Source organism: Ornithodoros turicata, unplaced genomic scaffold, assembly GCF_037126465.1.
Source record: "Ornithodoros turicata isolate Travis unplaced genomic scaffold, ASM3712646v1 ctg00000915.1, whole genome shotgun sequence".
NCBI classification, from domain to species: domain Eukaryota; kingdom Metazoa; phylum Arthropoda; class Arachnida; order Ixodida; family Argasidae; genus Ornithodoros; species Ornithodoros turicata.
In genome coordinates, this window is record NW_026999417.1 from 45,164 (window position 1) to 68,318 (window position 23,155).

At 44.0% G+C, this 23,155-nt stretch overlaps 1 protein-coding gene across 2 annotated transcripts in view; it reads left to right on the forward strand.

The window, feature by feature from the left end:
* The window catches only part of LOC135375679 (spatacsin-like), a 504,414-nt gene that overhangs the window by 16,330 nt on the left and 464,929 nt on the right, over window positions 1-23,155 (forward strand). For both annotated transcript variants that reach the window (XM_064608337.1, XM_064608338.1), the window contains exons 4-6: window positions 2,446-2,608; window positions 12,708-12,902; window positions 14,698-14,836. In XM_064608337.1, the coding sequence (XP_064464407.1) occupies window positions 2,446-2,608; window positions 12,708-12,902; window positions 14,698-14,836 (497 nt within the window). The remainder of the gene's footprint in view (window positions 1-2,445; window positions 2,609-12,707; window positions 12,903-14,697; window positions 14,837-23,155) is intronic.

Genomic DNA, 23,155 nt, shown 5'->3' on the forward strand with positions numbered 1-23,155 from the left:
GGTTTTCCTCATGCTGGAACAGTCAAATGTTTCTTTTTGTGTCCAAGCCATCTTCGTACGTTTGCCTCGGAAACGCTGCCCAACTTGAATGTTGTTGATCGTGGTTTCAACTGCTTTGATCACTTTCTGCTTGAACACGGCAGAGTAGGAAACACGTTATGGGGCCGTCACGAAACGCACATGCAAACACGAAATGAAACTAGCACCGAAGTGTTCACGAGACACAGCTAACAAGTGAGGGAGAAGTAAGTCATGTGGGCGCACCTTTCGCTCTCCCACTTTTATCTGACATTTGCGCTCTCTCCCTCGACTGGCGGGAGGTATGGTTTCGATTGCAAGACTACCCTCATTTTTTTGGCAACCTTTTTGGAAAGGAACTTGTCTTGCAATCATGCAAACACAGTATGCTGCAATCAGATAGGCGAGGGAGGGTTTCGATTGCTGCCACCTGCGCTTGCTGACTTTCTCTCTACTGCCGATCTTGAAAACCATTGAAATGCAATTTGGATTCTCTCACAACTTATGAGGCCAGTTGGTATATGATGGAGTGAAGCGACCACAAGGAGAACGTTTTTAAGTTCTGTCCTGTTTTTCCATGTGGTCGCTTCACTTCAGCAATTTGTGTTGGTGAAGCTTTAAAGAGCAAGGAAGTGACATTTAGCATGGTTTTAAAGCCTGGATAATTCATGAAGCAGGAACTGTCATGCACAATATTTTCACTTTGCATAGCCTTGTTGCAGCACAATTAAATTTACATTAATGTTCATAAATAGTAGCTAGAAACAGTGTGGCATTAGCTTGAAAGCCCAGCTTGATATCCCGAGGTGACCTAATCAGGTCTGAAGCATCACTGTAGTATCGCTGCAGGAGGAAACTGCTCATTCTCACTGCAACTTTGTCTGTTGCAGACATCTCTGAAAAAATAGGGGAAGGGCAGGGGCTTCTAAAGGGTGCACAGAACAAAGACCTCTCTCATGTGCTACATGTCAAATAATGATCCTTGTTCTTGTGAGAGTGGACATGTTACTTATCCAATATGCTACAGCAAAAAACAAAAAACTTAATATTGGGGGGACTTCACTGCTTCCTTAAGTGTTGTGTTTGTCCTAATTGTTGACTTGGCCTCTTCCATTTATGTAATGGACTTCGTGGTGAAGAGACTGATCATGTAAACTATACTACTAATAATAATAATTTGGGGCTTTATGTTGTGTGACAATTGTCATCTCATGTAAACTAGCATATAAGAAAGATACACTTGTGCTCGAAAGAAGTGAGAGGGCGCTGACAAGATGGTGCATGATGAGAGAAGCGGAACCCGAGACGAGGAGGGACGTCCTTCTTCCCTCCTCGTCTCGGGTTCCGCCTCTCTCATACACTTGTGCACTGACTATAAGGGAATCACCAACTCAGGCAAGCTTGACCTTCTGTATAGAATGGTCACTGTATCTTTGCAGGTAACCTTCCCGAAGAAATATTGTATGTAGCGTTGCTATCCCTCTCCTTGTACAATGTTTCACTGCCTGCTTCATGTAACAGCAAGCACAGTCTGAAACATTACAGCCTTCTCCAGCTCATAACCGCACATCAGGAACGAGCAGCAACATGCTGCCTGAGTCACAAGCTGCACTTTATTCTGACTTGAACCTCCCATCCCCCCACCTCCTGGCTGACATGTCACAGTCATGCAGGGATACGTCATTCTGGGAAGGAGTCTCCATAAGCTGGTGCAACTTTGTTCAGAATAAGTGGGAGTGTTGATTTTATATCGACATCACCTACCTGTTTCAGCTTTGAGATTTGCTGCTACAACATGTATGCCTAATGTAATGAATCAGTAATCTCACTACTCTGAAGAACAGGTAATGAATTGTGTGGTATCATTACAAGACCATGTAATTCACAAATTAGTTTTGTTCCAGTTTTGGTTTGCAGTCACAATCAATGAATTGACCAGAATGTTGCAGATATCAGTAATCTTGCTTCTTGTTCTTGCAACCAGATTCAAATAATAATTGCCATCTTGTTGATTGTACAATATGTAAGTAAGCAAGGGATGCTCCTCACACTTTTCCATAAAAGAAATTATGCCTTAGGGATGGTAACTTAGTGTAGACTAAACAGCACAACTTTGCTGATGTTTTTATCTGCCAATAAATGCTAAGAAACTGACCAACCCGTACAACCTTTTTATTGTGTGATGAAGTTTTGGTGGAATTCCTATACATAGCTAATTGCTCTGATGTTGCTTTGCTTTCCACAGTACTTCAGGGAAGAATATGGCACGGTAAAGTTCCTGGTGGGGAATTGAATGTTTCAGTTGTCAAACACTATGCATAGAGTATATGTCGTACTCTTCGCATACAGCACATTCTAAGTAATAATGACAATCAGCCAGTGTAGAACTTCATGGATCAAATGTAATGATTATTCCTTTGCTTACAGTTAGCTACAACCTGTCAACAGGGTGTTCCTCTTTCACCTGGGACCTTGGTGAAACGGACCCTTTTGAAGTGACATGCTTTGCACCATTATTGTCAAAGCACCATCAATATATCGTGCTTCTCTGTCGCAACAAACTTATGTCCCTGTGTGCCCCTTCTTACAGGTAAGTAGTAACTCTCTTCCTTTTGCATTTACAGTAGCTATCTACAGTAGCTAGTAGGCACATGCACTACCTTTCGCAGCTTGGTGGCAAGCAGCCATGACAAAACTTTCACTTCTGAAGCATGTTAAAATATAGAAGTACCTATCAATGACAATGCCACATTATCAAATTTTTAAATGTGTCCGTACACCAAAGTGCACAAGCTACTCAAAAAAGTTGTTGCTAGCATGAATCATGTTGCTCATGTTTGCATATGAAATGAGTTCTGAGAGGTGCAATGACCATGCATGAGCTTTCTCATCTTCACTCTAACCATGATGTGGTTTGTACTGTAACCTACAGAAATCTAGGTGTTCTGGTTCCAACACTAACAAGGTTTTGGTTTTAATGACTTTAAGGTTGTGAACTATACCTTAATTTCAAGGTGTACTTGACTACCTCCCCTTGTACATGGAATAAATACCGAGGGTTTTCATAAGTCAGCGCCATCTAGTTTAAGGCGAGCCAACTATGCTGTGGCAGTGCACGTCCGCCATATTTTGGGCAAGGATGGAAGCGTTGCCCGCGCGGGGACAGTATGGCTCTGTTTGAACTGCGCGACTGGGGTGATCTTTTGTCATCCGCTGCCAGGGATTTGGTCTTCTTTCTCATCGAAGCATCGCTCTTTTCATGAGTTGTTCGTCCATCTGCATTTGTAATGTCAGTCTGTTGTTGCGTGCCCTTCTGCAGCCAACGTGGCATGAGAGACGCCAAAGGGAACAAGGCGTGTGCACAAACTGTTTGGTGGCTAAAGTTCACATGATACATGGCTTTCCAGATAACTATCGTCAGAAGCGTTCTGTTGCCATTTTAAATGGGAGAACTATAAATACCTCGCAGACGAAAGCATAGAACATATAGTAGGATAGTAGGAAGCATCGGCGAAAGCATGCAACACAGTAAGGTCCCACATTCAAAATACATGACTGGTCTTGTAATGTGCATAAGAAACACAATACAGCATGCAAAAATATGGTGTACCATATCTGAAAGTCGACAAAGCAACGTGGATTTAGGTTGAATCCGTATATGACACGCACACTGTTCTCTCTAGCACGGCCAGACGTGCCAGATGAACTCATATGTTCACAAAAAGGGTCCATATGTCTTTGGGAAAACCCATCTTGTATGTTCGTCAAGTCTCTCGACCACTGACTTCTCGTTCGCCATCGCGCGCTCGCTTACCATACACGGCACCACATGTACGGCGTGCCCAAGATATGGCCGAATGTCGTCTGCTAGAAAGTGGCCAGACTGGCTTTTGAAAAGGTTCATTACTGGTGGGCAATACTTGTACTATCAACTACTCAACTGCTATCTTAAGCACATTTCTGACCACTTGGCTTTCCTCAAACTACATTTCAAACTTTGTGTTTTGTACCATACTCTGCATACCTCTGCAAAGTACCTTATTGTCAGGTACTCATGTACACAACTGGTAATGCCCCCTTGTCCCACACTCCTTCCTGCTGTCCGCTCTCCGTTTGTCCACATCTGTACGCCACTCATAACCACAGTTGCTTCACGGCGCTAACATGCAGTAAAAAAAAAAAAGAAACGGGTAATGCAAACTAAAAAGCAGGAAAATAGTGATAAGTAACTAAGTCTGGAAGACAAATTGTTTGAGTTGATGTTGCATTGTTGACAGGATTGAAATGTTGATAACCCATTGTAGTGCCCTTATATTGCTCAACAGATAAAACTGGAATATGAAAAGTAATGCACAGTCACACATGGCATGAGACATAGAGATGAGGACACTGTGTGTGCTGTCATCGTATAACTACAATCGCCCACTAAAAACGTGCAGAGTATCACTGAATTCTGTTCACTTGTTCTTGGTCATTAGGTATTACCATGCGGTTGAGTGTGCCTGTTATGTGAATGCATTTAGAAAACCGCACAGCCATTGAATTTTGATGTCCGAAAAAGTGAATCCTAGTGACATTCTTTGCTGTTTACAAGCCATTCGCGGTGATGAAGCTGTTGGTCGAAGTAGTGTGCATCGGTGGAAATTTTGTTCATTGGAAGCTGCTACTGCAAATGTTGAGGAAAATGTTGAGGATGAACTTCACATGACAGCATTCAGGGGTACCAAACACCTGTATGTGGCAGACTACCTGGAAGCTTGGATGACTGTGAATTCTGCGCAGTATGTAGAAATTGAGAAGACGTGTGTGTCATGTTCGAAAATTCGTTGGACCAGTAGTCTCGCAACACGATAACGCTCGGCCACGCACATTGTGCTCTATACTGCAGCTCCTGTGAAGCTGAAATTCGAACTATTCCATGGCCTGCATACTTCGCAGATTTGGCGCCCTGCGATTTTCACTTCTTCCCGAATTTAAAGAGGGATCTTAAAGGGCATTCTTTTCACCATGGATGATGAAGTAAGGTTGTGGATCGAGGAAAGACCATTGGAATTCTTCATTGATGGTATGAGAAAACTGGTTCACCATTGGGGTAAATGTATAGCTGTAAGTGGTAACTATGTTGAAAGATAAATGTACGATGGAAAGTAACTATTCTGAGGCTGAAACACACGACATATGAACTGAACACAGGGTTAGATCAGTAGTCATAAACTCATGATACGTGGACGTAATCATGAAGATCTCAGTCATGACAATTTCCATGACGGATATACCAGTTGTTTCACGAAGGTGACCTGGCTGAATAATTTGTGAACAGGTGGTGCTAGTGAAGAAATTTCTGTTTGGTAAAGATCCTTGGAAATCAGCCATGAACCGACTAGTGAGTGGCTCATTTGCATCTGCTCACTAATTTAATAAACATCCTAACTTTTAAATTTTATTTCGCACGCTGACAGAACCTCTGTTTTACGCATCGGGGCCTTCAACGAAAAATATTCCAAAAAGCAAAAAAACGTGTCGACACATAGTGATTTTTCCGAGTAATTAATTGGTTTCGGTTTACATATGTCTTGCGCGGAGCAGTGCACCAATGCGCTCTTTGGATCAGCTATCCGTCTGTCAATTTCGTGGTTCTCTACCTGATTGACACATGGGGGTGACGGAAGATAAGGAACAGCCGCAAGACCGCAGGATACGCATTGGTGTTCCTTCTCCTTCTCTACACTCTTAAAAATGAACTTCACCACATAGCACGATCCCTGCCAACCATCATCCTGGATGACAACGTTATCTCCCTTGATTTGATGAAAATGGGAAGGATACGTCTTTTTTGTACTGATTATGCCGTACATAAGGAAAACAAAAAAGGCTTCGCCTCCCGTATTCAACAAATCGGACGAGAACATTGTCCTTCGGGATGATGGTTGGCTAGGAGAGTGCTATGTGGTGTTGTTAATTTTTAAGTGTGTACCCCACTAGCTTACAGCACTCATGACGCAGTTGTCATCATCCATGATAAGAGCATGCAATCTCACCTACGGAACGACAGAACCACCAGCGCTGTTTACCAGGCACTTTGAGAAGGAATACCAAAGCGTCTCTTCCAGCTGTTCCAAATCTTTCGTCGCCTGTGTGCGTGAACCAGGCGGATGAACACGGCATTGACAGCCGAATAGCTGATCCAAAGAGCGCATTGGTGCACAGCTCTGTGCAAGATATATGCAAAACCGAAACCAATTAATTACTGTATAAGTTGTTAAATTTGCGGGCTCAATAATTTGCGAATTTGTGAGGAGCCAGGATCAGGCAATTATTCGCAAAACCTTGAATTCGCTGTACCGCAGTGCGTTGACCGTGCACCAAGGGTCTTAGAGGCCCTCCATCTTGAAAATCCAGGAAGAAGTTAACAAAAGGTATCACAACTGGGTAATAATCCATTGCATTTGTCTTCCTTTTGAGCCCTTCTGACTGAGAGGGCTGAGATTAGGAGGTCCTTACTCAGCTGGTGCCTGGGTCTTTGCCGAATTGCACTGTCTCCTGTCATTCCTGTCGCCGCGTCGAGCAGGTAGGATTGGCATTCTATGTAGTGTAAGAAACCGCGTACATAAGTTGCCTCAGCGTCCTGGGTAAAATTTCTTAGACATTTCGTTCGCGCATTTTTCTGTCATTGGTGCGAATATTTTGCGGAACTTTAAATTTGCGAAGAAAAGAGCGCGATGAATTTCGCAAAAATTAATTTCTCGCAAAAATTACTCCTTATACAGTACTCGGAAAATCACTAAATGTCGACGCGTTTTTTTTCTTGCAATATTTTTCGCTGAATGTCCCGATGCATAAAATAGAGGTTCGTTAATCGTGCGAAGTAAAATTTAAAAGTTAGGATGTTTATTTAATTAGTGATCATAAGCAAATGAGCCTCTCACTACTCGGTTGACTGTCGATGTCCCATGGATCTTTACCAAAAAGAAATTTCTGTGATGGTGCCAATTGTTCACGAATTATTCAGCTGGGGGACTTTCGTGAAATACCCGGTATGCATTTGCAAATTGATTGACCATTGGATTAATTTGATTGGCCATTGGATTAAATTGGTTAATTGGTGGATTAAATTTTGTGACCATTGGATTAAAATGAGTGAGAAAATATGTAGACATTTGCTGGCGTGTCAGAAGTCAATGTTAGGTGACACTCCAAGAGACTAGCACTGTAGATCCTTGTAAAAAGTGAGATCAGTGGGGCCAGAAAAGAAAAGTCACAATTACTCTGCAATCCCGTTAATTCGAACTCGAAGGGAACCAAAGATTTGTTCGAATAAAGCAGCCTTCAAACTAAATGGAGCTGCTCTGAATGAGGACTCTCGATGCATTGCCACCGCACTCAAACTGCATCGGAGACAGGGAGACGTGTCATGGCTCGCTAGGCCTTGCCGCATGTTAGCAGTCACGTGGTAGCGGAAATATGAGGGACTTGTTCTTCCAGATCAGAGCAGAAAATAATCTTATATGCACTTGCATCCCTTTCTTCAGCCACAACCTTATAAATATAATTTGCGAGGTTAAGCCCAACTGAATCGTGAACCCCGTGAATGCAAATATCAACAACTCAGTTCAAGAAAATATCAAATTGTTGCCTCTTTCTTGGCTGTGTGGTCAACAGGGAAGAAATTAAACAAGGAGACAAGGAGTTAGCGGAATCATTCCATGCTGGTTACTTTTCCGCACACCATTAACGGTGATTCGTTCCTTGCTCCTCTTTCCTCTGGCAGAAGTATAACTTTCATGAGAAATGGACTTACAAGTAATAAGCATACTTAACATTTAGTAGGTTAAGGTGTGCCTGACACGCCAGCACCGCGTGGCTGGCACTTCCGAGTCGATGCATGGTCAGGCGATCTCGTTCACAAAAACTGTTGTGCATGTTCATATGTTCGAATTACCGGGCATTTTCTTCTAGTGAAGTAGACAAGGCTTTGCCTTGCTGGGACCTGAGCATCAGTTCGAATTATCGAGAAGCTTGAATGCCGACATTTCGAACTAACGCGATTGCACTGTACTCTCGGCGTCAAAAATTGGTGAATCGTCCTTCTTGGCAGAGTTCACAACGGACCTTCAGCATGTGAAGGGGAAGCTCAACCATTCCAACGTAGCCCTCAGCTGTATTTGCGTAGTTTGTCCCACTCTGTCCATCCATCAATGCAGATACAGTACCTTGGCATGCCTCCACCAGAAAGACTGTACTGTGTGAGCTCCGGCATTCAACCTGCACTGGTCTACACCTGCAGGACACCCTTCTTCCCGTATCCAGTAGCCCACTTATGTGTGATGTCATCCCTCACTCCTTCATTCCTGGCCCTCTTCAGCGCGCAGTTTTTGACCACCTGCACTTCCTTGCACACACTGGTGTTTGCTCATCACAATGCTTCATAGCCACATGATATATCTGGCCTGGAATGACGTATGTTGTTGGACAAGGACCTGCCTGGCCTGTCAGAGAGCAGAAGTCAATAGCCACACACACACCTCCATTGCGACTTTCCTTCCTCCCTCCAGCAGATTCAAGAAGGTGAACCTGGACATTGTTGGTCCACTTCCTGCAGCTACCACTATGTCCTTTTTGGCATTGACAGGTGCATTCACTGGCCTGAAGCTGTACCCTTCGCGGACATAACAGCTGAAACTGTCACTTCCACATTTCTGTTTACTTGGGTTGCTCGATTCTGCGTGCCCACTGAAATCATTACTGACTGCGGAAGGCAATTCGAGGCTTCACTTTTCTCGTGATCACTCAAGCTACTTGGCACCACACTGCCTACCACCCTGCTATGAATGGCATGGTGGCATGATTTGACCGTCAACTCAAAGATACCCTTATGGCATATGTGGACTGTACGCTCTGGCACAACCACCTCCCATTTGTCCTTGCCATCCTGCTGTCTGACTTCAACTGCTCCGCTGCCAAGATGGTTCACATATCCAGGCTGAGAGTTCCAGGTCAGCTGTTCGTAATTCAACCCGACACCTTCAAGAACCACGACTTTCTGGCCCACCCTCACGCTACTCTCTTTCCAAACTAATGCCTCTTATGACCTGACATATGCTCGCCCATTCCGAAGAACTTGTCTCAGGCTCCCCACGTGTTCCTACACACACATTCTGCCTGGTGTGTCTTACAAAGCCCCCTTCACCAGACTGTTGTGCGTAACCCATTGTGCGCAGAAGCATTTCACAATCCTCGTGATCAACATGGAGGAAATTCTTAGTGTCTATCGCCTCAAGCCTAGAGGAAATGCTGGACACATTACCTCCTGACTTCCTCTCAGCCCATCCTCATTCTTGTCCTTGCCATACACAGAATGTCACCTGGGCTCCATCCATCACCTTTCTTTTTATGGGGGGGGGGGGGGGGGGAGTGCAGCTGTGGCAGCACAGAAGACTACTATTGAGTTTGGCTCATGCCACGCCCCTTCCACCATGATTGCCACCTCGAATAAACATTAGTTCTTCTTCTGACCTTCCAGTGCAGTTGCACTTTTTGCCTGACCCTTACATTTCAATTCTCTTAGCTTACAATGCTTTGCTCTGATGCAATGAATCACAAGGTGGCACATCTCTATGAGATTGCTGAGGTCTTAGACCAATTGCCAGTACATATATCATGGCACTCTGGCTCTTGTTCAGCTGACAGCATTGAACCTGTGTATAGGATGTCTTCTCTGTGCACATTACCCTTCAATATATAAATGTGGACCACATGGTTGTTGTTGACCTGGATCTCCTAATATCACTCATTTCCGTGTTTCATTCTGTGCGAGATGGTGAAGCCTCGCCGAGACAGTGGTATAAATGGACATGCAGAGGCCATATAAAAGGCTAGATGTAAAAGGTGGCAAATGATTTGAAGTTGAAGTGGTCGAAGGTAATTAAGAGTAAGAGGTAAGGGTAATTGAAGGTAATTAGAGGTAATTAGAGGTAATTAAAGGCAATTAAAAAAGAAAGTTTTGTCAAAGCGTAACAAATGTAATACATGTGTAATTAAGATAGATTAAATGAAATTAAAGAATAAGAAAGCTAACCGGAGATAATTAAATGTAATTAATGGTAATTAACATCAATTAAAGGGAATTGAGATTAATTAAGGCAAGTAAACATAATTCAAGTAAATTAAAGGAATTCAAGATCACCCAATGTAGCCTGCCCTTGCCTCAGGTAATTAAAGGGTAGTTCCAGGGCAATTGAAAGTAATTGCAGCTAATTAAAAGTTAACTAAATGCACTTGCATATAGTAATTGAAAGTGTCAAACTGGGAATCAAGCATTGACCAGTGACATCCGGTTGATTACAACTGGTGGGATTATGGTGGACGACCGGAAGTCAGGTTAGACTGGAATTGGAGAACCGCAAGTCGAGTTGGACCGAAGATGCATACCCGGAAGTCAAGTATAGACGTGTACAACCGGAGGTCGGGTTTAGACTGGAAGTGGACAACCGAAAGTTTGGGTTTAACCTGAAGTGGATAAAATCTTCAAAATTCACTAAACGAAATCATTGTCTAGCCACATGAACGCCATCTGCACGGCGGTCTGGCAGGTCGGAGGAAACTAGCGTGAGGGAGTCCACCGGTTAAAGGAGCCTCAGCCAATCGTCATTGAGGAAGATCATATGAGAGACCGGAGCCAATGAAAGGCATAGAGCCAGAATTTGGTGAGAAATGCCAGTTGCAACACTATTTTTGCAGTGGCGAAACAAGCTCACCATCTCTCCCCTGCCCGAACCTCGACGATGTGCGCAGTCCCTTCTCAATCATTCCCTGCCGGGCAGGGGTGGATCCAGACCCTCGGTTTGTCGGGTATAAAATGGTTGTAAGCCCCAAGCCTGGGCATTCAGAGAGTCAAGTGTGCTCGTCCTAGCAAGAGCTCAAGTATTCTACCTAGCGGTATTCACCAAAAAGGTTGCAAGTCTACTGAGGGCAGGTGAGGGTCAGCAGGTTGCTTCCCTCAAGGTATTCAATGCCATGCTTGCATTACGAGGCTATCTGAAACCCGCATCGCTGGAGAATTATGTTGCCCTAATGAGGCAGGAAGGAGTAAAAAAGGAAGAAGCTATCCACGTGGGAGAGAAGCTAAAAAGAGGCAGGCAGGCAGCCACCTCAGAAAGCACAAGAGATCCTTGAAAACAGTGGAGCTAGCACTTCTTCAAAAGCATGAGGGCCTTGGACTGATTACAGGTCAAGTCTCTGTCACATGAACTCACCAAGTTTAAGCCCATTTCTGCCATAGAAAGACAACGTTCAGACCCCCCGGCACTAGTCGGCTAGTTTTTCTGCAGCAGCCAAGGACCTGAAGTCTGTGGACCATGACTTGGCTCCTTCAGTGTCTAAGCAGATCAGCCCACCTCCTCAAGCCTTCGACATAATTGGCTTTTGGAACGGAATGAGGGTGCTTCCTGTGAATTTGACATCTTGCAATCAAGTATTTGTCAATTCCTATAAACTCTGTAGATATTGAAAGATCTTTCAGCAGGTATAAAATGATTGTAGGCGACATACAGCATTCTCTGTCAGAGGAGAACACAAAATATCATGTAGTGCTGAGCCACAACAGTGCTTTGAATCTATAATTTGATCAAATATATTTTGTCGCACATGATACAAGAAAATTAAGTGTTTTCCATTTCAAGCAGCCATTGTCTCCTTGCCGCATAAAATCACAGAATTTACAAGTCGGTGCCACGGAATTTTGAATTTGCGGCAGCAGACAACCGGAGGCCTTAACCATTTTAGCTGGGAACGTATTTTGCAATGGAATGGAGTAAATCTGACTTGCACTTTCTGTTTCTGGCAAAAGAATACTACACTCACATGGCTCAACACACATACCCCCCCTGGTAGTATGTGTCCTGAACAATGGGGGACAGAGCAGACACTCGTCTGCAGAGTCTGCTGGAAGACCCAGGGAAAACCTGAAGAGAGCACAGCTGGTGGTAGGATTCAAATCGACCACCTCCCTGTCTTCAGCATGACCTTGTAGTTACCAGCAACAAGTGGATACTTTTATCCACTCGGCCATGACGCTGGCATTTTGCATAGTGAGCCCTATTGCTTTAGAAAGTGTGTGATATATATCAGAACACAGCAGGAAATGCTCAGAATGTATGGTCTTTTTACATATCTCCTTTTGATGTAAAAGCTTGTCTTGATTAGTGTTGCATTCAGACATTGCACGAAAGTGCTGTGGACGTGACAGGTGCACAACAAGGAAACACTTTGCACTGGTACAGTCGATTACCTATGCACCTGTAAATGTGAAGTATTTGATTGTTCTGCTTTTTGTGATATTCATCAGCAAGGCAGGATTACAGTAGCCATATTTGATAGTTAACATTTAACAAATAGCTTGCTGAAATGCAAATTGCAACGTAATTACTTTCTGTTACCATAAAATGGTGTAATGTAGAACAACATAAATAAATTTGCAGCATTCTTGATGAGTACTTTAGCTCACTTTGCCTAATACGTTGCATTTTTAGTATGGTACTTTGTAACGTACTCAACGATGCTAGATACACGGTGCTCCTTTTCTCCTTCTTTTTATTACTATGTTTTTTATTCATTTATTTATTTTTTGAGGTGCTTTGGTCATCACAGATGTCAGTGCACTTGGAATGTTGTATGTCTTATTCCTTCTCTAGAACAAAGCAGAGAGTTACACCATTCTCCAAGCCTCAACACCGCGAACACTGGCAACATCTCATGGAGGTGCCACCTGGACTGCATTGCTTAGTACACAGAGGAAATCATCTACTCTTTTTCTGGGGACCTGAAGTTGGATTGACACAATTAGCTGTTATCGAGATGGGCCACGGAAGTGTTGTGTGCAGACAGAAGTAGGTTGTAGAGCCTTTCTCAGAACTGCATTTACAAAACGTTTGCTGAGTCACCCTGAAATGGTATATGCTAAAGCAAAAGGGAAAACAAGACAAATGCCTTGAATGGCTTAAACATATGCAGTGTCCTGTGTATGTTCGGCCCCTTTTTTGGGGCCTCATTTCACAGGATTTACTCTAGAATCTCCTTCGTGTGGTAGACTGCCGATTCATGTCTATTACACCTGCGACTTGCAACTGCTTACAGTAATTCCATTGGGAAAGATGGCTTTCAGCACATGCAAAATTTTAAAATAAAGGCACCTTGTATAACACGTGCAAGCTCAGCCAGTCTGTGTTTATGCTCACTAAACAAGGAAGCGTTACGTTAAAATGCATGATCACATGATAATACTTCGTGATAATTGATGTTCTTACATCGCAAGACAACTAGAATAATGAGTGACTCCACAGTTTATCGTGAGCTGATATCTCTGCGCACCGTACTTAAAGGGGTTGAGAAACCAACCGGATAGAACTTTGTCTCTGGCAGGGTCTGTACACCTCACTCCACACACTTCATACGCAAAGTCCCACCTCCCACATCCTATTATCTTTTATGCTACCGAATTTTAAAAAATCTCTTATTTTCGAGGCCCCTGCCGACCGTGGTGCCAAGTGGTACCGAGCAGCTTCATGAAGTAGGTGGGAAGTGTCGCTTTGACCGGTTGCTATATGGCTCTACATCACAGTGCTACAGCTCATTCCCTCTTTCGTTCCAAGCGCCGCGCCGCGTCCCTGTTTACTTGCGTTGTCATGTGGACTTCTGTCGCGTGCTAGGATATCTGCGATACATTAACTTCAAAGTACATTAACTTTGTGATGTGGGAGCACACCACGAAGTCGTTTTGGCGGAGATTTCTAGCACCCATAAACCTACATTTCAACCATGATTTGCTGGAATATTCGGGATTGGATTCATAACCCCTTTAACGTCTGTTGCGGAAGACTGCATGTTTAAGCAACTTGTCTCTTGCCACAAAGTTGGTGGCATCCTCGACTGGGTTCAAACCTGTACCTTATAAATTAAAGCTAGCTGCCGTGACAGAAATTACCTTGTATAACACGCACCACCACATAGTGTGCAGGACCGGCCCGGAAGCCAAATTCCACCGTACAAACCGCATGTTATGTGCCGGAACTTCTGGTATGCATTTTTTGTGAAGGTGCATAAAGAAAGCAGCATAAATATAGCTTGCGTTGTGCAGAATTTTGTACATTCCGTGAGGGACAACATTTACAGATTACCACAAAGACTGAGTTCATGGTGTGCTATTATTCCGAATGATACGCTATAGGCAATAATGTTGCCTTCTGAATGTTGGTAAGCCTGTATAGCTGAAACTAGAAGTAGCGAACAAGTGAGATGGTGTTCGGACCAAGTGGGTAACATAATCTTGAGCGTGAGAAGAACAAGTAAACACAAGAACAAGGTTCCAGGCTTTGAGCCTCATTCTGTCAACCTCTCGTGTACGGTCAGGAGTTCTACAATCCCATTTTAAAAATAATAAAAAGCTTTGCAACTGATTGGTTAATGTAATATGCTTCACACGAGTGCCAAATTGGTGTTCTTCTGAAGCAGCTTCCAAATGTAAGTCTCTCTAAAAATATGCATAGATATAACCTTATGATGATATGTCTCTCTTGGATACAAATCATAAAGTTGAGAGCAGTTACAGGGTTGACATGCTTGCTATACCATAGCACAAAGTAAGGTTTGGCTGTGTTTATTCCAACTTCAGTGCCTCGGTTGCAGGCTTCACATGAATGCACCATTCACCGTGCTCTATGACTACAGACATTGTCCGTGCTGGGACCTACCCGTACTCATACAGTTTGAAGATAGACTGGTCACACCTTGCTTGGGTGTTACACAGCAAATGCTGCTGCACGAGGTCAGTACTAATTATACTAAATAGCAGTGTCAGCATCTGTAGTGGAACATAAATGAACATTAGATGGTTGGCCAGCATTGTGTATGTTATCCACAGGATCAAAAAAAGAGAAAACATGACGAGAACTATAGGCAAAAAAAACGTGAGCACCAGTTCTTCGAGCACTAGCAACTGTACAGTACATCCTTGTCAACTTATGTCATAAAAAATAAGAAAATTCCAGGATAAGCAGAGTTTTGAAGCAAGCAAAATTCAAGAATTTTGAATGTGGTGATCATACATTGCAAACATTTATTTATTTCAGCAAACTTATTTTTGCAAGATAACTGCAATACAAAATGATAGCTTGAAAATAGAAGTAAAATAAAGAGTGGAAAAGCATTTGCATAAAAAATAATCACAGGATGGTTACGGTTGTGTAACATGAATTTGAGCCACAGCACCGTCTGCATTAGGTTCTAATTTTAACAGTCCAATTCTAGTCAAAGCAGCACAGGGCAAGTCAACGGCAGTGCTGTGATATCATTCTTGAACCTCGAACCTGTGCCTATTGCCCTGTTGTACCGTTACCGAAATATGGTATCGCGATACTGATACTCGTTGCTTGAGTAAAAAGTATCGAAATACTGATATCGATACTTATTTTTTAAAGTGACGGAGTACCAGTACCGTTACTATAAAAAAGTTACGTGATACTTTGCGCGATACTTTTGTTTGAAATACGAAGATGATGCAACATAGAAATATTGCTTACGTGAACAGTTTTGCAGCAAAAACACAGCATATATCATATGTTGCTTGGACACGTTTTCCTTGAATGTTATCGATAGCTGGTTCTCGAAGTCGTCTTCTGCCATAGTTGCAGGCAGTGGTCTCTCCAGCAGCTGACAGAGGCCAGTGTGACAATTGCGTTAGTGTTAGCTAGGCCCACACGTACCGTGGAGTCCAGTGACCAGTGGAGTCCTATCCGAAGTTAACAGTGTCACAGTATCACAGTATATGTGAGCGTGACTCAGTATGACATGGCAGCATAGCTGTGGAATCTAGAGCGCACTGTCAAAGATTTGGCCTCTGTTCGTTGACCTCAACTCTTTTTTTGAACACAGTGTCGTTATTTGCTCCAGTTTCAAAGAAAAACAGTGAACATGTCTTTAGTATAATTCCATAATGCCGGTTACGAAGCACACAGGCGTGTTGACAGGCTTATTGTCGAGGGCTAGGCGGACCATTGACAATGAAGAGAGTGAGAAATATGGTTGGTGAAGAAAGGTTGGGGCACTAAAATGTATCAGTATCGGTAAAAATACAAAGATCGCGTTGCTATAAATTTGTAACGGAAATACTTTTCCGCCACCGATTTAAAATAGTATCGCGATACACACTACGATACCGAAAAAGTATTGATTACTGTAACGGCGTTACTTGTAACGCGATACGTACACTTCTATTGCCTAGTGAATCCATTCGTTGCACAACCATGTTGTTTTTTTCTCAGCTTTGGCGGCATGCACGTCAGGATCCTGACGCTGCACGTTCTTGTTATTGGCGTCAGCTGCACGATGAGCTGGGTCTTCGCGAGCTCTGTGTTTCTGTTCGTCTTCTCGTGCCCGCCACAAAGCTTGTACATCAGCAGGACCCGGTATCGCCATCACGTCTGAGACAGAATCACTAATACCCCTGTCACACGGCACTTTCAATGCGGATTGAATCTGATCCGCATCGAGTTTCTCAAGAGAGTTCCTTGCGCGATGCTGCTATGCGTAACTCAATGCGTATTGAAAGGTTGGCTTGTCGGCAGGCGGCGCTAGCAGCCCAGAGGGAGTATGGTGGGATTGACAAATATGTTCCTAAAAAGTCGAGAATAACCGCATCTGTTTCCACATTGTGCTGTTTACTAAGCCTTCATGGGGGGGGGGGGGGGGGGGGGGGCGCGGTGTCGAGAGTGGTCGATATTAAACAAATTGGAAAACGCAGTCACCAGTCATATCTGTACTGAAACCGTCACCGTGAAATTCCATGGACTTGTACAGGAACATTTGGAAATTAATGCATGTTTTTACTACTACAAATTCGCCGAGTTTGAGGATGCCAATGGCGGTCTTCCAGCCGTCTCGAGAATCTCAATCCCCTTTAACGAACTGGTTCGAGTTATACCCCTGTCACACGGGCACCTTCGAGCTGCATTGAGCCAATGCGCATCAAACTCAATGCAGATCAGGCATAGACAAACGGGCACCGTTGAGCAGGATCGACCTTCAATGCAGCTCGACTCAATGCGGGCCCCGGAACGGGATCGGGCTTCTCAAGCTGCATTCAAAGCACTCTCAATCACAGCGAGCGATCTCCGACCGCGCAGCGTGTAATCTCTAACCGCGCGGCCTTTGCGGCTATTGGCTATTGGGCTGCAATCCAACCCGTCAATGCGCGTTCAGATTGGCCCGTGTAGCTGCGGAAATGTCGAGCACTCTTGAGGAAGTCAATGCGGATTGGCCTCAAGCAGCATAGAAAGTGCCCGTGTGACAGGGGTACTAAGCAGGATCTGATTTCGATCCTGCTCGAACGTGTACATGTAGCAGTGTCGGATCCATATGAGTATGATCCATTGAGTTCGATGAGCATTGGCTCAATGCGGATTGAAAGTGCCCCTGTGACAGGGGTATAAGGCTCTTTTTTTTACTCAGGCGCCATGCTAACATTGTCGCCATCGCCGTTGTCACTAATACTGTGTTCATTTTTCCTTCTGCGGACGACGACAATGCAATCTCGGGGAAACAATGCACTAACAGCTCTAGCTGTTAAATGTTGTGATGGGTGTCTGCATGACATTCACTCCCAATCCGGTGTCAATGCTTTGCATGAGGCTGTGCCATCCTCGCAATGATTCAAGAGCTTTCTGAGCCAGAGGGCTTCTGAGGACCTATAGTGAAATGTACCATACTTACCCGAATGTAAGTTGACCCCTTTTTCCAAAATCGATGATCCAAAGCAGGGGGTCGACTTATAATCGGGATCTGTGTGACCATGTGGCTTTGCAGCCAAGGTGCTAATCATGCTTGCTGTATGGCCATACCGCTTCTTCACTTGGAGGGAGAGAGAGGGAAAGGGGCGAGAGAGAGTCAGACATGTGAGAAGCGACAGCAATAAAAGCTGTCAAAACGAACGCTCTTTCTTTCGTTCTTCGCTACGGGTAAAACGCATCGGTGCTACCCGGTGTCATTCAAGCAACGTATGATACTGTTCGCCAAAGTGAGCAACAACTGCGCTACAGAACGAGAATATGCTGTTTCTGAACGCATTGTCAGAGGATGGAGAAAGCAACGTGAAGCGATCTTCAGCCGCGGCGGGACACGTCACGGATTCACCAAAGATGGGACGCTATCCAGCAATTGAAAACAAGTTCAAGGTATTTGCGCAAGGAAAGCATGACAGGAAACTCCTTGTAACATGCGACATGTTGCAAGAAGATGTCAGGCATCTTTCAGGAAACTATGCCAGACAAAAGACAGGGTTTTTCCAGGCTCCGTGAGAACGTTGAATAAATTTTCTCTGCAAGGAATCTCCACGCTGTTCAGTGCGGTGCGCAACATGGTATAACAGAAAGGTTGGTGCTCAATCTCGGGCATGTATTGGACTGAAAATGCGATATTTGGTTATTGTGCGGATTTTCAGCGGTCCTGTGACATACGTTATAAGCGGTCTCCACTGTACTGTAATTGTGTGGGAGACGAAAACAACTTAATGATGAACAAAACAAGAAATCTAAAACAAATGATGAACATGTGACACCAATGAGACGTACACAAGAACTGCCTGCTCTGAGAGCACCCCAGTGTGGCAGAACGATAGAATATCACGGCTTTCTTAGCTTCTGGCACAGGAGTGTTAAACATCGAGCTTGGCATGGGGTAGCTGTGGCTGCCATTAACCTGTGGCTGCCACCTATTTTATTTGAAATTCTCACTGACTATATCATGACGTATGCAGGTTCCGTCCTAAATACCTTTAGAGATAACCAGCGATGAACACATGGCGAGTATTGAAGCTAATTGTGACATCATGGACCTTTGACTTGAACAGGTATATTGAGATATCCGAGTTCGAGTATCCACTGTGTATTGTGACCACTGTAGTCTTCATATGCACCGATATATACTGACGCTACATTGCCCTCTACAGTCTAACCTTTCCTCGTTTATTATTATTTTTTTTTCCAATAAATATATTCTTCCCCCCTCTACAGTTGGCCACACCAAGTTTGTTTCAGAGCACGAGACAACAGTTTATGAACCAGGGTAGTGAATAGTTAATTTCTATAGACAGCGCATTCTTCCCAATTAATATTGCACTGGACAATGTGCATGCACTTGTTGCTAAGTGCAAAAGCAGTAGAGAAAGTATAGATAGTCTTTAACGTACAGTCGACCTCCAGCAAAAAAAGAAAGCAAAGCCTAAGGCCAGCAACTGACCAGGTACAAAATAGACGCCACACTCCAAAGTGTTCAGCCTCTAAAGATATGCCATGTAAGTGTTGGCAACTTTGTTGTCAGTTGGTTGCTGCTAGAGACAGTGGGGAGTTGCCCGACCTGAAGATGCGTTTGAGTGTAGCTCTGGAGGAGGTGGTGGGTGGGTGGTGCATTTCGGTAGGGATGTATTTGGCACAGGAAGCAATACGAACATTTTTGGGTGGTTCGACAAATACCTATAGTTTTTGTGGCCCTCGCAATAAAACCCAGCTTCGATACGTTGATGATACACTTATAATAGGGGGACACGGGAAACACGAATTTCAAAAGTTCACAGATTTACTAAGCGCCACGGACAACACTATAAAGTTCACAACACTCACTCAATCAACTTTTTCGACACCACGATATTGCTACACAACGGCACACTTGCCACAAGCCTGTACAAAAAGCCAACTGACAAACAATAATATGCCTTCACTTTAACAGTCATCACACATGCCACTGTAAGGTTGGAACTCCTAATGGGCAGAATGTAAGACTGCGCAGAGTTTGTTCAAACGACACAGATTATTAAGACCCCGGGTCTTCCACGATTCTGCGAAATATCGTGAAATCCGGAATTCATCGCGGAATCCGTCGTTTGACACAGAATCTTACGGAATCCCTTTTTTTAAGGGGCGTGTGAGTTCTCGAATTCGAATAAAATGTCAATCCCTCGAAGTATTTCATTCGCGAATCGAATACACAATGTTCGGATTTCTAAATATCCGACTACTGTAGAGGTGTTTTTTTTTTTTTTTTCGCGTGGGAAATATTTTTGCGTTTTTGAACAAAGCCGGTTCGAGGGATTCGCGAGAAATTCTCAACACAGGTTTCTGGCAGTGCTCTCCTCTGGTCTGTCGTGTTGCGGTCAACACTTGGGCATATTTCGTCATGTACAGCTCGAAGCAGAGTTAACTGGAACGCCACTTCGACCAGCGGAGCAAATGGGGAGCCATCCTGGTGGCGTCTAGTAGAAATAAAAGGTGAGGAGGTTTTGACATTTTCAATCTAGTCGGAGGGGTGTTCGCTCTGGCGTGCCGAAGAGTGCGCAATCAGGCTGGCATTATCAGCGCTGCGCTCATTTGTTTTGGGCAACCGTGTCTGATGGATTGTGAAGAATCGATGATATCCCGATGGCACGCGCCAGGTTAACACGTGCGAACCAGTCTTCTCTCACCTCTCCTAAACTTCCAAAATTAAAATTAAGGTGAAGTGATCAAGATGAGGAAAATTTTCAGAAAAAGAATTGATGTGGGGCAAAAAAAAATAATAAATCAAAATGCGATTTACGAAAGGTGGGAGAGGCAAATTTGGGGAACGTGCAGTCGAGGTGGGGACGAACTCTGCTGACGAAAATTGAAGTGAGGACAAAGGTCATGGTGAATTTGTCTAGCTCTGATCATCATTCACTACACCAATAATAGAAAACCTTCACGGTGACTCCCTGCACTGTGTGCACTAATTATAGCTGTTCTTCTGAGAAACTCCTGAGAAACGCGAGATGCTACACCATGAAAGCATTGTTTTATTATTAGTTAAACACTCATTACGATGGTTTCGCGATTACCATCGTTAATTATTTGAAGCCTCTTCGCATCCTCTATTCTGAGCACAGTAAATTTTCCGATACAGAGAAGTTGATATTCATTTCATTCGATCACACAATGAGCGTTTCGGATGACTCGTGCCCATGTGCCAACTTGTTTCCAGGCGCGTGCCATGACATCTATTCTCCGCATTATCTCAGACACAATCGCCCAAAACACAAACAGGCGCAGCGTTGATAACGCCAGCTTCATTGGGCACCGTTCGGCACACCACAGCGAACACCCCTCCGACTGGAATGGAAATGTCTAAACGCCCTCTCCCTTTATTTCTGCTAAAGGCCGCCAGGGTGACTCCACTCTAGGATATGGACGTTTCGGTACGGGCATTTCGGTACACGGACCTTTCGGTACAAGGACATTTTGGTACACGGTCATACCGCTGGAATTTGGTCTTCGACTTATTGGTTATGACAACTTGTTTTGTTCTCAATACAGATTTTTTATTAAAAATGTATGAGCTACAGACGTCCTGTTTTCGCTTCTAACATCTCTGGGACGGCAGATATTCTTTGCCAGCTATTGTCACCCAAACGGCATATCTGGGACTCTTATAGATTTTTAATAAAAAATCTTTATAGAAAAAGACACCCTGTATAAGGAAGGGCATTACAAGGTTTTGCACGTACGAAAACATCAGTTCGTTGTCCGTTGCGTTGTTCACTGTAAATTAAAATTACCACTACCTTTCTTTCTTTCTTTCTGTTTTCTTTTTTTAACGGCTTTCAACGAAAATACGTTTGCTGAAAAGTCCGGCAACCTCTTCATTTCCTTTTTTACGAACATAACATTTTTGACGACCTACATTAACAACGGGCATGTGGGATGTCTTCTGTGAAAGAGAGTAGGACAAAATAAGCCAGATAAAAATGCCCGCCTGCTATGCCGGGGGCACTTTTTTCCGGGAACGTTTTTTCCGGGGTCATTCTTTCCTACGCCCTTCTGGTTGCCACCCGTAAGGCACTGCAGAAAGGCTACTTTGCAATCATTGCAGCATGCAGATACAGGCAATTTTAGGGGAACATCTACACTCCCGTCACCACATTTACTACCATTCTTGAGCCCTTATGTGTCCTGCAGAGGGAAACCCATCAAGAGGTCAAAACACGAAAGGCCAAAAGATTAAAACGGCCAACAGCCGAAGGGCCGCAAAATCAAAACACCGACCTATCTGAAGGCCGAAGAGACATTGTTCAGTTTTTTCGCACAAGATTTCAACATAATGTCCGTCCAAGCGCGTACCAGCGCGAAAACCTTAGACGAAAAAGGCAAAATACCTCGCTTAATTGAGTTGGGTGCAAATGGTTCTTGATGATCCACATTGAGTTTGGGTGCCTGCACGCTCATATATGCGCGCAATATATGCATTGAACAGTCACTTTCAAATGATTTTGGAGGAATGCATGGTACGATCATCTGCATGTGTGGTTCATACAGCCCAAGTTTGACAGTACAGGATGTAATTCGCTGCGCCAAACTCACTACCAGAACGTCTTGGTGGCCGAGCTGGTGGTTGGTGGTGGGGTCACCTGAGAAATTTCAGGGGGGATGTTGCAAAAATGCAGGGAGGGGGGGGGGTGTAGGGAAATCCCTGGCTTAAACTACCTACGCTGTATGGAGTAGAAAGGGTCAAGGTAGTCACGGTATAGTGTCGAATGCCGCACGATTTTCGCCCTCATATGACCAGAGTTATTCGCGGGAACATAAATTTGCGATTTTGGATTAATGCGCGAAAAATAATTCAGCGCGAAGAAAACAACTTCTACAGTATTCGCACGGTCCTTTGATACTCTCTCTGGTCGTTTTGGGTGGTTTTGAGCACAGCAAACCAAATAATGTTGTTCAATGTATTTGGATTTTGTTTTATTTTACACGTGCACGGGTGTGCAGCGATATATAGCTCTCTGAGCAGTATAATCGGCTGCGGACGGAGGAGAACTTTCAGCGAGAAATGGCTTTCTCATACCGACGTCCAAATGGGACTGATCGCAAATTTGCAGCGGTGCCCTGTCTCTTAAAAACGCTATGTTTAGGCAGTTATCTCATTGACACGCTTTACTGTAAGTGTTTCCATCGCGTTTGATGTCTGAAAGAATGAAGACTCCACCTGCGCTACAGCAATGAACCCAATCATCATTTATTGCATATAGGTTTTAATTAACTACATTTTATGATTGTGTTATACATTTTATGATTCGCGACACAAC